Source organism: Hyperolius riggenbachi, chromosome 8 (genome assembly GCF_040937935.1).
Source record: "Hyperolius riggenbachi isolate aHypRig1 chromosome 8, aHypRig1.pri, whole genome shotgun sequence".
Taxonomy (NCBI): domain Eukaryota; kingdom Metazoa; phylum Chordata; class Amphibia; order Anura; family Hyperoliidae; genus Hyperolius; species Hyperolius riggenbachi.
Genome location: NC_090653.1, coordinates 17,451,794 through 17,467,453, shown reverse-complemented (window position 1 = coordinate 17,467,453; position 15,660 = coordinate 17,451,794). Strand labels below are relative to the sequence as shown.

Here is a 15,660-nt window from a genome sequence, read left to right as displayed (position 1 = left end):
AGCATGATCTTGGTGAATTGTTGCCAATGTTTGTCACCGGTGTGCTCCTCTGGACAGGAAGCTAGTTTGGTCTCAATCTTTTACTGCTTACAGTGATGCACATTTCAACCTCTTGAGGGCCACTTAAAATGGTAAGGAGGGCCGCATTCGGCCCGCGGGCCTTGAGTTTGACACGTGTGCACTAGAGGAAGAGAGGGCGCGGGCTGCACAAGAAAAGAAAAAATACATAAATAAGAAAAGAAAAACTTGGTTTTCTGACTCCTACTAAGCAGCTGTTTTGAAGTGTGACCCCTGCCACGCTGCCTGGCAGACCCCGTAGCCGGCCTCTGGGATGAAAGATGGTGACACCTTGTTATTAATGGCCGCCGCCGCCTTCGTGCGTTTCCCGGCTTTTCTAGATGAAAAGTCTTATTTATTTATTTCCACCGCAGCGCTTCGCCAGAAAGGCGAAAATTTACTTTCCAAGCGGCCGTTTCACAGGATGATAAATGTGGGACTTATTCAGAGCTGGGCCTGGCGGCTGCTGCTCCAGATGTTAAATAAAACCGAGCAGAGAAATAAGACATCGGCCGCGGTCGGGGGGAGCGCGGACGCGGCGGGTAAGAAACATTCACATCTTAATTCCCAGGGATGTGATTTGCAACACGTCCATTTGTTTTGGAGATCAGTGGAAATGCAAGAGAGTGGCTTGTACTCTTGTGATTGGCTGATCGGAGACGTGATCATGTGTCACTCTAGGTGTGGTGCGTTATACTACACAATAGCGCTTGCCAGCACACTGCCTGTACAAACCAATGTAGCGGATTTCCAACTCTGTGCCACGACAGACTGTGTTATCCTAACACGACGCCCATTCTTCATATTGCGCCTGTTTCATAGAAAACGACGACTAATCAAGTACGACTAGATCTAGTCGGGAACTGAAAGGAATGGTCGTTGGTGGACAATGGTGAGCTTCTGATAGGAACTGATGGTGAGATAAGTATTTAATTGCAGGTACATCATGTGTTTATCCTACCTAAAAAAAAACCTGTGTGTGTGTGTGTGTGTGTGTGTGTGTGTGTGTGTGTGTGTGTGTGTGTGTGTGTGTGTGTGTGTGTGTGTGTGTGTGTGTGTGTGTGTGTGGTGTGGTGTGGTGTGGTGTGGTGTGGTGTGGTGTGTGTGTGGTGTGTGTGTAGTGTGTGTAGTGTGTGTGTGTGTAGTGTGTGTAGTGTGTGTAGTGTGTGTAGTGTGTGTGTGTGTGTGTGTGTGTGTGTGTGTGTGTGTGTGTGTGTGTGTGTGGTGTGGTGTGGTGTGGTGTGGTGTGGTGTGGTGTGTGTGTGGTGTGTGTGTAGTGTGTGTGTGTGTAGTGTGTGTAGTGTGTGTAGTGTGTGTAGTGTGTGTGTGTGTGTAGTGTGTGTAGTGTGTGTAGTGTGTGTGTGTAGTGTGTGTGTGTAGTGTGTGTCTGTGTGTGTGTGTGTGTGTGTAGTGTGTGTGTGTGTAGTGTGTGTAGTGTGTGTGTGTGTGTGTGTGTGTGTGTGTGTCTCTGTCTGTCTGTCTGTCCCTGCTTTACGCTACTGCTCATGTGCCGCAGGAACAGCCGTTGTTTCGGACGGGAGCAGGACAGCCAGGGGGCCGGGCGTGTGTGTGCATGTGTGCTGACAGGTGGTGGCGGTGACGGACCTAGAGCCCGTTATTAAACGGGCTAAGGTCCCTAGTTTTAAATAATTTCACTTGGTTCAGGTGCACTTTAAATCATGTGCAAACGAGTAGGGAAGCCAGCCAATATCTTTGTATAGAGCCTTTCCATCGAGTGTTTTTGTAAGAAATAAAGGAAATACTGAGAATCCTACAGGAGGAGATGGACTAGTCCAAAACCTGTCAAACTTTTGCTACTTACTTTAAGTTTCAGCAGTATAGGAAAAAAAAGTAGTTTACACTGCATCTACTCATTTTAATATGTACATGTTTACATGTATTTTAATTTTACAATTTTTTTTAGTGGTAGTGGACCATTACATTGTTTCTCAGACTTTAACCTCCTGGGCGATACCAGCTCAGCTCGGGCTATACCACCGTGGAGGATTTCTCAGGCCCTGCTGGGCCGATTTGCATTTTTTTTGTGTGTGTGTGTTACATCCGATCCGCCGCTACCCGATACCGCTACCGAATCAGTGCTGAGGGGTGGGTCGGGACTCCCTTTGATGTCACGACGTCGATGACGTCATCTCGAAGCCAAACAGGAAATCCCTGTTCTGAACGGGATTTCCTGTTTGCTCTGATCGCCGGAGGTGATCGGAAGGGGAGGGGGGATGCCGCTGCACAGCGGCTATCATGTAGCTAGCGCTAGGCTAGCTACATGATTAAATTAAAAAAAAAACAAAGTGCTGCGCTGCCCCCCTGGCGATGTTGTTGTATGGCCCAGGCGGTTAAATACTGTACATCAGTAAAGTTTTACTATATGTGTTTACGTATTGATAAGTATTGAGGTTTTCGCAGAGCAATTCTAGGCAGTTGCTTAGGGTCTGGAGAGAGTTTAGGGGCCCCACCAAATCTAGCTAAAAAAAGCCAGGTGACCAGCAGCACTGGGTGAAAAGTGCTATCTTGTGGAGGGCCCCATTTCACCTTCATCCTTTTCTGGGTTTTTAAAGCTCAGCTGAATCGCCTCTGCCTAGATGCATTCCCGACATCGGTCTGTTTTTCATAAAAATACAGAAGTTTCAACTTCAACAACATTTAGTTTTCAAACTTCCAGTGTATTTTATCTCCTGGTACTCCATTCCATTGAAATGCAAATGAAGCCTGGCGCTCAGCGGTGATTGGACGCTGCCCCCCACACCCTCCTCTCATTCCTGCTCAAGGCATGTGGGGGTTCAGCTATAATGCATCTCTGGGCACAGATGAATGTGGGGGTATTACATCGTAATAAAGGACTGACAAAATTATTGTGAACTCTTCCAGTGTCTGACTTGGGGGCCCTGGCAGCTGCCTAGTTTGCCTTGTGGAAGCACCAACCCTGTCTCACTGCATTATAATAACAGACCAAGGATTGCCATGCCGCCTCATTGGTCACACTGCATCACATGATGTAAACATGTAGCAGACTGACTGAGAGTAGAGATGAGAATTCTCCTCATCATTGGTTCTGCAGTTGATCAGAATCAGATTTGCAAAGTAATAAAGGTTTCATACATGGAATTGTTTTTGGCACAGACAGGCCTTGAACCCACTACGGCCGCTTTGCGTCAAACAGCGACTGCGGATTGCAGAATTGCGAAGTGCAACGATTTTATCACGATTCCCGTCTGTTTATGTGGAGAGCACTGGGGGTTAATTAGTAGGCCAGCATCATGGTTGACAATCTGCCGCAATCTGAAAACCCCACCCCATTCCCACACTGAAGTGTATATGAAGCCCTCCTGTTGGCTGCTCTCAAGTGTCACCTTCAAGATGCATAGCTCCCAGCTGTCCCTCTTTTGGAGGGACAGTCCCTTTTTGGGAGCCCTGTGCTGTCCCTCTGTCCTCCTCATTTGTCCCTCTTTCAGGACTTTGTCCCTCTTTCTATGTAAGTATATACATTTCTCTACTGAAAATGTGTTTCATTAACTCTAAACTTTATTCCCGTCCTTTAAATTGATATATTACTAATTTTACAATGTTACTATGAAGGAAAATGAACCAGGATAGGAAGGACCAGTGTGGTTTGAATTATAAAACAACATATTTTTCTTATGAAAGCTTTATGGTATGCATGACTAGAGGCGTGGTGAGGGCGTGGCCAGGGATGTGGCAGAGGTGTGGCTTAACTGTCCCTTTTTCTCATCTCAAAAAGTTGGGAGGTATGAAGATGGCATCATTAGAATTGACAACAGGAGATCTCTGTGACCAGAATCCAAAAGTTGTTTAGGTGATACATTTAAAGAGAACCTGTACAAAAGAAAACCCTCTGGGGAATACTTACCTTGGGAGGGGAAAGCCTCAGAGTCCCAATCAGGCTTTCTCATGCCCTGTAGCTGCAGGTTGTGGGTTAGCAGGGAGAGGTGGCAGGATGTGTTTAGTGCTTCAGAAGTTGCCTGTCATTAGTAGCCATGTGCACTGACTGCTGTAATACCAGAGTGTCCTAAACTATTGATTATTTATAAACTGACACTGACATCTTCTGCAGCACTGTATAGAGTACAGAGTTTCATAACTCCACATCCTGATGACTCCTTTTCCCCAAAAAATCCCCAAAATTTGCACGCTCAGCACCCCAACCCATCAAAACTCCCTTCAAAAACATTTTTTATTTCTGTGGGGAGGATGTCTGTAAATCAGCACTGGGTGTCAGATTCCCTACATACACCACTAGTCTTTGGATTCTAAATAAGCCCAATCTACACGATACGATTCTTTGTACGATTCGATTACGATTCGATTAAATCCGACATGTCCGATCAGGATTCGATGCAATTCGATTTGCCATTGTTTTGCAATATCAAATCGAATCGAATCCTGATCGGACATGCCGGATTTAATCGAATCGTAAATAGAATCGTAATCGAATCGTACAAAGAATCGTATCATGTAGATTGGGCTTAAGGCCTCATTCACACTTGAAATCACAAAACGCTAGCGGTTACCGCTAGCGTTTTGCGGGAGTGATTTCTACGCGATTAATGCGGAAAAATCACTGGACAAAGTAGCGTCTTGGGAGCGATCGTGATTAGCGGTTCTCATTGCTCCCAAATCGCCGCTGAAACACTGCAGGTAACGTGTTTGCGATTACCGCTAATTGCAAAATTCCCGCGATCGCAAGACTAAGAACATTGCCATAGGGTACAATAGGACTAGCGGTTTTAAAAACCGCTATCGATTTGCGGTTAGCAGGAATCGTGCGATTCCCGCTTAGTTGTGAATGGGGCCTAATACCGGACCACACACATGGGACCAGAGTAATAATCAGTATGGTTGATTTATCATACCTGAAACATGCTGTGACAGATTACACAACACGCCTGGCGCATAGAGATGTCTTCTTTCTTATCTGGACTTGGTTTTAGGGCATTTTTTTTTTATCAGAATGGCTTCCCCCTCATCCAGGCAAAGATGGCGGCTGATGTGTCACGTGACCACTTCCTGTTGGATAACCTTGCCTGTTGTTGTGCCTTGCAGGTGGCAGCGAGTCCTCGTGGGATAAGGAGAAGCTGCAGTCTCCCATCGCCAGCAGCGGCTCTCAGCACGGCCTGACCCACGTCACAATATCCGGACAATCCACCATCGGAGGTGCCCATCCACTGAGTCCTCTCCAGCAGAACCACCTACTGGCTAACAGTACGTACATTCCTAGAACTGCGGGGCTGGGGAGGATTGCTTTATCATTGCTCAACATGCTTAGTTAGCTTAAAGGGGCACTACAGCGAAAAACTGTAAAGTGTAAAATATGTGCAAACATATACAAATACGAAGTACATTTTCCCAGAGTAAAATGAGCCATAAATTACTTTTCTCCTATGTTGCTGTCACTTACAGTAGGCAGTAGAAATCTGACAGGAGTGACAGGTTTTGGACTAGTCCATCTCTTTATAGGGGAGTCTCAGGGATTTATTTATTTTCAAAAGCACTTAGTGAATGGCAGTTGCTCTGTCCAACTGCCAAAAAACTGTGTAGCGAGCAGGGAAGCTGGCCAGCATCATTGTTTACATCCTTTTTCGGAAATATCTTTATCAAGAATAAAAGCCTGGCTGAGAATCCCCTATGGAGAGATGGACTAGTCCAAAACCTGTCACTTCTGTCAGATTTCTACTACCTACTGTAAGTGACAGCAACATGGGAGAAAAGTCATTTATGGCTCATTTTACTCTGGAAAAAATGAATTTCTTATTTGTATATGTCTGCACATATTTTAAATTTTACAGTTTTTCGCCGTAGTGCCCCATTTAAAGGGACACTTATGTCAAACAAAAAAAATGAGTTTTACTCACCAGGGGCTGCCAATAGCCCCCTGCAGCTGTCCGGTGCCCTCGCCATCTCCCTCCGATCCTTCTGGCCCCGCCGGCAGCCACTTCCTGTTTCACTGACAGGAGCTGACAGGCTGGGGACGCGAGTGATTCTTCGCGTTCCCAGACACATTAGCACCATCTATGCTGCTATAGCATATATCAAATACCATATAGCAGCATAGAGGGTGCTAATGTGTCTGGGAACGCGAAGAATCACTCGCGTCCCCAGCCTGTCAGCTCCTGTCATCGAAACAGGAAGTGGCTGCCGGCAGGGCCAGGAGGATCGGAGGGAGACGGCGAGGGCACCGGACAGCTGCAGGGGGCTTTTGGAAGCCCTAGGTGAGTAAAACTCATTTTTTTTGTTTGACTTAAGTGTCCCTTTAAGCTTGATTTGTCTTATTTAAATGTTTGAAGGCTGGGGAGTAGGGATGGCATTGGTTAGGAGAACTCTCGGAGGAGCATGTGATCAGTTTGATCAGCTGATGGATTTTTAAGGCTCTGATTGTCATAGACAAATGACCTACCATATCATTATTACCCAGTATGTGTTTATATATCGCTGACATCTCCTGCAGCACTTTACAGTTACATAGTCATGTCAACAGAGTAACCAAGCAGCTCAGGGTGACCCAAACCACTAGGAATGTATAGGGGGATAAAAGGGACCGAAAAACCCTCCTACTAAGTAATGCTTGGTGACATTTGCCTTCTTAAAACAGAAAGATAATAATATTGCAATAATTCAGCTATAAGTGAACATGTGCGGTTACCCACAATGCACCACTACTGAACATGCAAATTATCAATTTTCGCCCCTATAATGCTGGGCATACATGGTTAGATTATGCGCCGGTATCGAGCGGATCGATCCACGCTCGTCCCCACGGGCACTTCCTTATCCGCCTTTCGTTTCCACCATTGTCCGCCCGCGGGGATCGAGTGCGGTATCGACCTGCCGCGGTGATCAGACAGGTTGAATATTATCAATCGAGCCATCAGCGGCTCGATTGATAATATAAAACCATGTATGCCCAGCATAAGCCAGGCAAGCATCCAGAACCGCTGGTGTATAGCAAGCCAATAGCTTTATGTATTACACAGCCACACAAATCCCACATGTAGACAGCCTGTTTCAGGCTTTTGGCCCTCATTAGTACATGGCAGGGATTGATATGGCTGTATAGGGATAGGGCTTGTACCAGTACAACAGAGCAACCAGGCAGCTCAGGGTGACCCAGAAGCACTAGGGGTGTATAGGGGGGAGTAAAGAGACCGAAAAGCCCTCCTACTACTAAGCAATGCTTGGTGACATTTGCCTTCTTAAAACTGACTGTGCTCAGAGGGGCTCACAATCTAATCCTACCATAGTCATAGTCTAATGTCCTACCATATTATTATTATGTATTTATATAGCACTGACATCTTCTGCAGCACATTACAGAGTACATAGTCATGTCACTGACTGTCCTCAGAGGAGCTCACACTCTAATCCTACCATAGTCCTAGTCTAATGTCCTGCCATATTATTATTATGTATTTATATAGCACTGACATCTTCTGCAGCACTTTACAGAGTACATAGTCACGTCACTGACTGTCCTCAGAGGAGCTCACAATCTAATCCTACCATAGTCATAGTCTAATGTCCTACCATATTATTATTATGTATTTATATAGCACTGACATCTTCTGCAGCACATTACAGAGTACATAGTCATGTCACTGACTGTCCTCAGAGGAGCTCACACTCTAATCCTACCATAGTCATAGTCTAATGTCCTACCATATTATTATGTATTTATATAGCAATGACATCTTCTGCAGCACATTACAGAGTACATAGTCATGTCACTCACTGTCCTCAGAGGAGCTCACAATCTAATCCTACCATAGTCATAGTCTAATGTCCTCCCATATTATTATTATGTATTTATATAGCACTGACATCTTCTGCAGTGCTGTATAGAGTACATAGTCATGTCACTGACTGTCCTCAGAGGAGCTCACACTCTAATCCTACCATAGTCATAGTCTAATGTCCTACCATATTATTATTATGTATTTATATAGCACTGACATCTTCGGCAGCACATTACAGAGCACATAGCCATGTCACTGACTGTCCTCAGAGGAGCTCACAATCTAATCCTACCATAGTCATAGTCTAATGTCCTCCCATATTATTATTATGTATTTATATAACACTGGCATCTTCTGCAGCACATTACAGAGTACATAGTCATGTCACTGACTGTGCTCAGAGGGGCTCACAATCTAATCCTACCATAGTCATAGTCTAATGTCCTACCATATTATTATTATGTATTTATATAGCACTGACATCTTCGGCAGCACATTACAGAGTACATAGTCATGTCACTGACTGTGCTCAGAGGGGCTCACAATCTAATCCTACCATAGTCATAGTCTAATGTCCTACCATATTATTATTATGTATTTATATAGCACTGACATCTCCTGCAGCACATTACAGAGTACATAGTCATGTCACTGACTCCTCAGAGGAGCTCACAATCTAATCCCTACCATAGTCATAGTCTAATGTCCTACCATATTATTATGTATTTATATAGCACTGACATCTTCTGCAGCACATTACAGAATACATAGTCATGTCACTGACTGTCCTCAGAGGAGCTCACAATCTAATCCTACCATAGTCATAGTCTAATGTCCTACCATATTATTATTATGTATGTATATAGCACTGACATCTTCTGCAGCACATTACAGAGCACATAGCCATGTCACTGACTGTCCTCAGAGGAGTTTACAATCTCATCCCTACCATAGTCTTATGTCTTTCATAGTCTAGGAACAATTTTAGGTACAAACCAATAAACCTATCTCTGTTTTTGGGATGAGGGCGGAAACTAGAGTGCCTGGAGGAATCCCGAGCAGACACATAAGGAACATACAAACTCCATGCAGATAGTGCCCTGGCTGGGACTCTAACTGGAGATTCTTGCTCTCGTTTAGCAGTGATAGCAGCCTGGAGCAGCATCCCTTGTAGAGGACACGGCACAATATTCAGCAAGTCTGCGTCCATTAACTTTCCAATTCAGTTAATAAAACAATAACAGCCTTTCCAGGGCCCAGAATAAGACTGTCATGTTAATTATCGAGTACTTTACTTAATTACGTCTTTAATTATTTCATCCCTCGATCCGAGATTCATAGCTGAGAATCTATAAGGACAAAAAGATGGGGAAGAAGAAACTGGAGAGATTAAAAAAAAAAGAAAAAAAAAACACGTTAAAAATGGCGTTTAATTGTCTCCGGATCGTATTTAATATCGGGCCGGATTGTTGTATAATTCATTGTAAAATTATAGCGGGAAGCAGATCATAAAACAAGGAGTCTATGATTAATTCATTAATTTATGGAGCGGACGTAAAATCAGAAATGTCGTCCAAAATTAATTTTAGCCCAGAATGAAATGATGTGGAGTATGCAATGAGGCCGTATATATTCCAGGGCCGCGCGGGATCCTTCCCTGGGTAATTAGAATAGATGAGGAGTCAGGCCTGTGACAGATCACTTTTCCATGTAAAATAATATTTCTGCCCGAATTTTATGAGCCGAGCTCGACGGTGGGTCAACGTTTCTCCGAGCTGAAAAAAGTTTGAGACTTGATGAGCGGCGTGCAGCCCCCGCGTCTCGCTTTCACGCTACGAGCGCAAATCTGGTCAGCTGCAGGTTCGGGAAAGAGTAGGACCATCTCAGACATTCCGTTTTTGAAATTATAGGTTATATTATTACTCGTATATTAGCCCGCCTGTTAAAAAACTGGTTTGGGATGCGACCCCCTTCCCAAGAGCGACTGCCCGTGCTCCTCGTCACACGCAACAACTGCCCCTCGCCGCCCCCCACGCCTTCGTCCTCCTGTTCGTAGCGTCCATGTGCCGCTGGCTAAAAGCACAGGAACAGGGGACACAGGGACGGTGGAGTTTTATTAGGTAGGATCGTTGCTAGTGGCTGGATTGTGCATAGGTTAAGGACTCCGCTTTTGACACAGGAGACTGGAGTTCGAATCTCGGCTCTTCCTGTTCAATACGCCAGCAACTATTCAGTAAGGGGTCCTTGGGCAAGACTCCCTAACACTGCTACTGCCTACTAAGCATGCCCTCTGGCTGCTGCTCTGAGGCTATGGCCTTGATTCATAAAAGGCTGTGTGATAAAAAAAAAATCTGGACGTTAAAATACCGCATTCGGTATTTAAAACTTGCGTGCGAATTCATAAAAATGTTCACAGGCGTTAATTTACCGAAGCCCATGGACAAAACCTTTTCGGTAACAGCAGAAGAGTGTCTCTGATGATGCATGCTGTTCCGTGCGGTGACGACATTACAACAGTAAGAGGCATCTCAGACATCACTTTAGATGTACAGTATATACTCGCTTATAAGCTTAATTCTTCAGCATAAAAAATGGGCTGAAAAGTCACCCCTTCGGCTTATATGCGAGTCAGTGGAGCAAAACGGATGGTGGAGCAGGTTTTGTTAAAGAGACTCTGTAACGTCAAAAAGATCCCCTGGGGGGTACTCACCTCGGGTGGGGGAAGCCTCCGGATCCTAATGAGGCGTCCCACGCCGTCCTCTGTCCCACGGGGGTCTCGCTGCAGCCCTCCGAACAGCCGGCGACAGACCCGACTGTCAGTTCAATATTTACCTTTGCTGGCTCCAGCGGGGGCACTGTGGCTGCTTTCGGCTTCGAACTACACGGAAATACCCGATCTCACTCTGGTCCGCTCTACTGCGCAGGCGCCGGAAACTTGCGCCTGCGCAGTAGAGCAGACCCAACGGCGATCAGGTATTTCCGTGTAGTTCGGAGCCGACAGCCGTCAGATCGCCTGCGCAGGAGCCGGGAAGGTTAATATTGACGTCATCTTTCACGGAGGGCTACAGCGAGACCCCCGTGGGACAGAGGACGGCGTGGGAAGCCTCATTAGGATCCGGAGGCTTCCCCCACCCGAGGTGAGTACCCCCCAGGGGATCTTTTGACGTTACAGATCCTCTTTAAAGAGAACCCAAGGTGGGTTTTAAAAATCCTAATTGCACACAGAGGCTGGGTCTGCATATAATACCCAGCCTCTGTTGCTATACAGCGTCCCCCCCCCTGTGCTCTGCTGGCCCCCATAAATCATACCGCCATGCTAGCGGCACGCAGCGTGTCGATAGCCGGCTGTTTACATGGCCACTGTTACTTTTGCCGCTCCCCCACCTCCTCCATATCACTGCTTCCCGCCTGCGTCCCTTCCCTCCCCGCTGATTGGAAGGAAGAGACGCAGGCGAGTAAGGATTGTGCATTAGTGATTCTGCTCTTTCCAGCTTGCTCTCTGCTGTGTCCGTGCTGCCCGTCCCCGCAACATGATGTGCAGAATGCTCTGCTCAAGACTATCTGTGTTCCCTGGCTTGTGAAGCGGAGCATGTAAGCAATGTCTCAGCGGTGCAATGATCGGGGATTCTTCCTGTGTGGCAATTGCTGTGCCTCATATCTATGACGCCATCTAGTGGCTTTTTGAATCACAGCTGTATGATCCTGGAGCACATCTGGCTATGGAGAGGGGGGCTGACTTGTACTGGGGGAACATCTGGCTACTGTGGAGGGAGCTATATTGGAGAGGGGGCTTATACATGAGTCAATCACTTTTACCTGGTTTCTGAGGGAAAAGTGGGTACCTCGGCCTATAAACAGGTCGGCGTATATGCAAGTATATACGGTACGTTTGTTAAACTGCCTTTGCTCGCTCTGAATCTGTCCATTAGTCTTTCTTAACATTTTATTTAATTGCCACACCTTATATGTACTTTCAGGAGACATTACACATGACAAGCTTAGGTAATTTCCCCACTAGCTCCTCCACATCTTCAGACAGGAACTTAGAGAAACCGTAACAAAGAATTGAACTTCATCCCAATCAGTAGTTGATAACTCATTTCCGATGAGAAATCTATTCCTTTTCTGAAACGGATCATCAGTGGGCTCTGTATGGCTGATTTTGTGGTGAAACCCCTCCCACAGTGTGATGTCAGCACCTCATAGCTCTGAGGTCCTGACACCACACTGTGGGAGCCTTGTTCTATTGTGGGAAATGACAGCTGTTTCCAACTGCCAAAAAAGCAAGCAGCATCTCCTTCCTCTGACATCACCTGACAGCAGTAAAAATGTCACCAGGTGATGAATGTCAGAATGTAAATTAGGGAGAGGAAAGATTTTACAATGGGCAAACACTGACTAAATAACTTATACATAATTATTGTAAAAAATTAAGCAATGTTTTATTATTTTCACCGGAGTTCCTCTTTAAGGGGTTAAATGGCCGCAGGGGAAGCCTCTTTGTTCCAATCTCTCTGCTGGCTGCCTGGGGTGGGGGGGGGAGGGGGGGTGTAGAAAATCTGGAATCTCTCGAGAAGCCTGCTCAACCTAACAAAAGCCATTATTGGGACTTGCAGGAGATGGGTTTTTCCGATTGGCTTCTGCTCCTGTCAGTCATAGCTTATCCCTCGTTGCTTGTGTGAGACACGGCTGGCTTCCCACAGTCTACGCTTTGATTCTGCCACACCAGAGGTGCCGGTAAACTGTATGGGTTTTACCGCATGTTGTAGTGTTTATGAATTGACATTTACTGACGTGTGTTGAGGTTTTTACTGCACAAGTCGGTAATTTACCTCACTGCTTGTGAATTTTAGCTTTTCATGTTGTAACAGCCTTAATGAATTGACAGTAAAATCAGCTGTTTTCTGCATTACCAAATGTGGTAATGCTTTATGAATTGAGGCCTTTGAGTCCGCCAGGAGAAAAGCGTAATATAAATGTTCTGTGTCTTATCTTGTCTGTATGAATGTACCAGGACCTGTTAAAGAGGCCCCGTAGTGACATATAGTAGAATGCATACATTCCCCATACAGGAAATGCTTGTAGTCACACTGTAATATACATTCCCCAGACAGGAAATGCTTGTAGTCACTAATATACATTCCCCGGACAGGAAATGCTTGTAGACACACTGTAATATACATTCCCCGGACAGGAAATGCTTGTAGTCACACTGTAATATACATTCCCCGGACAGGAAATGCTTGTAGTCTCACTGTAATATACATTCCCCAGGCAGGAAATGCTTGTAGTCTCACTGTAATATACATTCCCCGGACAGGAAATGCTTGTAGTCTCACTGTAATATACATTCCCCGGACAGGAAATGCTTGTAGTCTCACTGTAATATACATTCCCCGGACAGGAAATGCTTGTAGTCTCACTGTAATATACATTCCCCGGACAGGAATTGCTTGTAGTCTCACTGTAATATACATTCCCCGGACAGGAATTGCTTGTAGTCTCACTGTAATATACATTCCCCGGACAGGAAATGCTTGTAGTCACACTGTAATATACATTCCCCAGACAGGAAATGCTTGTAGTCACACTGTGATATACATTCCCCGGACAGGAAACGCTTGTAGTCACACTATAATATACATTCCCCGGACAGGAAATGCTTGTAGTCACACTGTAATATACATTCCCCGGACAGGAAACCCTTGTAGTCACACTGTGTAATATACATTCCCCGAACAGGAAACTCTTGTAGTCACACTGTAATATACATTCCCCCGGACAGGAAACGCTTGTAGTCACACTGTAATATACATTCCCCCGGACAGGAAACGCTTGTAGTCACACTGTAATATACAATACCCCGGACAGGAAACGCTTGTAGTCACACTGTAATATACATTCCCCCGGACAGGAAACTCTTGTAGTCACACTGTAATATACATTCCCCCGGACAGGAAACGCTTGTAGTCACACTGTAATATACATTCCCCCGGACAGGAAACGCTTGTAGTCACACTGTAATATACAATACCCCGGACAGGAAATGCTTGTAGTCACACTGTGATATACATTCCCCGGACAGGAAATGCTTGTAGTCGCACTGTATTCTACATTCCCCTGGACAGGAAATGCTTGTAGTCTCACTGTAATATACATTCCCCCGGACAGGAAACGCTTGTAGTCACACTGTAATATACAATACCCCGGACAGGAAATGCTTGTAGTCACACTGTGATATACATTCCCCGGACAGGAAATGCTTGTAGTCGCACTGTAATATACATTCCCCGGACAGGAATTGCTTGTAGTCTCACTGTAATATACATTCCCCGGACAGGAATTGCTTGTAGTCTCACTGTAATATACATTCCCCGGACAGGAAATGCTTGTAGTCACACTGTAATATACATTCCCCCGGACAGGAAACGCTTGTAGTCACACTGTAATATACAATACCCCGGACAGGAAATGCTTGTAGTCACACTGTGATATACATTCCCCGGACAGGAAATGCTTGTAGTCGCACTGTATTCTACATTCCCCTGGACAGGAAATGCTTGTAGTCTCACTGTAATATATATGTGCTTTCTGTACTGATACCTGTAACATCTGATGTTTTCTAGGACTGGAATTACCCTTCATGATGATGCCCCACCCCCTCCTGCCCGTCAGTCTACCTCCTGCATCCGTTGCCATGGCGATGAATCAGATGAATCACCTTAATACCATAGCCAACATGGCGGCAGCAGCACAAATGCACAGTCCTCTGTCTCGAGTGGGGGCCTCTGTCATCAAGGTAAGGACAATGGCTGCGTGCTCCGGCACACGGCTGTCACCATGTCACACCTTGCAGCACGCTGAGCAGGCATTGTGCTGGGGGCTGCAGTGGGGATGTGCAGAGATGATCTGTCTGAGTATAACGTACTGCTTGCTGCAGCCAGGGAGTCGCAGGCCTGAATACTCACACCGGTCACCGACTGGCATCGCCGCCGCGTACCGAGCGTACGGATAAACGGATTTGTCAGAGAATCCCAGCAAATATCCACCGAGAGAGGATCGAGCTATTAACATAAAGCTTCGCTAAAAACACAAAGTAGGGGATTTTCCACCTAATGCACAAAATGATTGCATTATTTAAAGGTCAACTGTACTAAGAAGTATATGGAGGCTGAAATATTTATTTCCTTTTAAGCAATACCAGTTGCCTGGCAGCCCTGCTGGTCTATTTGGCTGCAGTAGTGTCAGAATCACACCAGAAAGAAGCATGCAGATAATCTTGTCAGATCTGACAATATTGTCAGAAACACCTGATCTGCTGCATGCTTGTTCAGGGGCTATGGCTAGAAGAATTAGAGGCAGAGGATCAGGATAGCCAGGTAACCGGTATTGCTTAAAAGAAAATAAATATGTCAGCCTCCATATACCTCTCACTACAGTTGTCCTTTATATTATTTTGTGTTAATTTGCAGAGCAGATACTCTTGTTTATAGGAAGCGGATACAAAAGCACGTTTAAAGTGGACATGTACTCTTGCTCAGAACAAAAGGAAAGCATAGAGATATCCACCCTGTGTGTATTTAGAGAGTTTAGCCTGTCTAATTGCCCCTCACCTGTGACTTATCACAAGTGTAATTTGATCTCTCTGCTGTGTCAGCTGGCTGCCTTGGCAGAGAAGATCATTTGTTAGCACAGGATGTTAAGCCAATATCTGCTTCCATGAAAGCAGGAAGTAGACACACTGCAGATTTATTGCAGGATTTGTATCAGCTGTAACAAAGAAATGTTTTTTTAAAGGTTATGCTGTAGTCAGGGGTGTATCTGGGTATTATAGAGCCTA

General features: G+C 45.4%; 1 protein-coding gene across 5 annotated transcripts in view; it reads left to right on the top strand.

Annotated features, from left to right (window-relative positions):
• Positions 1–15,660, top strand: part of DACH2 (dachshund family transcription factor 2) — a 535,913-nt gene that overhangs the window by 374,984 nt on the left and 145,269 nt on the right. For all 5 annotated transcript variants that reach the window (XM_068250013.1, XM_068250015.1, XM_068250012.1 and 2 more), the window contains 2 exons: positions 5,134–5,292; positions 14,447–14,619. In XM_068250013.1, the coding sequence (XP_068106114.1) occupies positions 5,134–5,292; positions 14,447–14,619 (332 nt within the window). The remainder of the gene's footprint in view (positions 1–5,133; positions 5,293–14,446; positions 14,620–15,660) is intronic.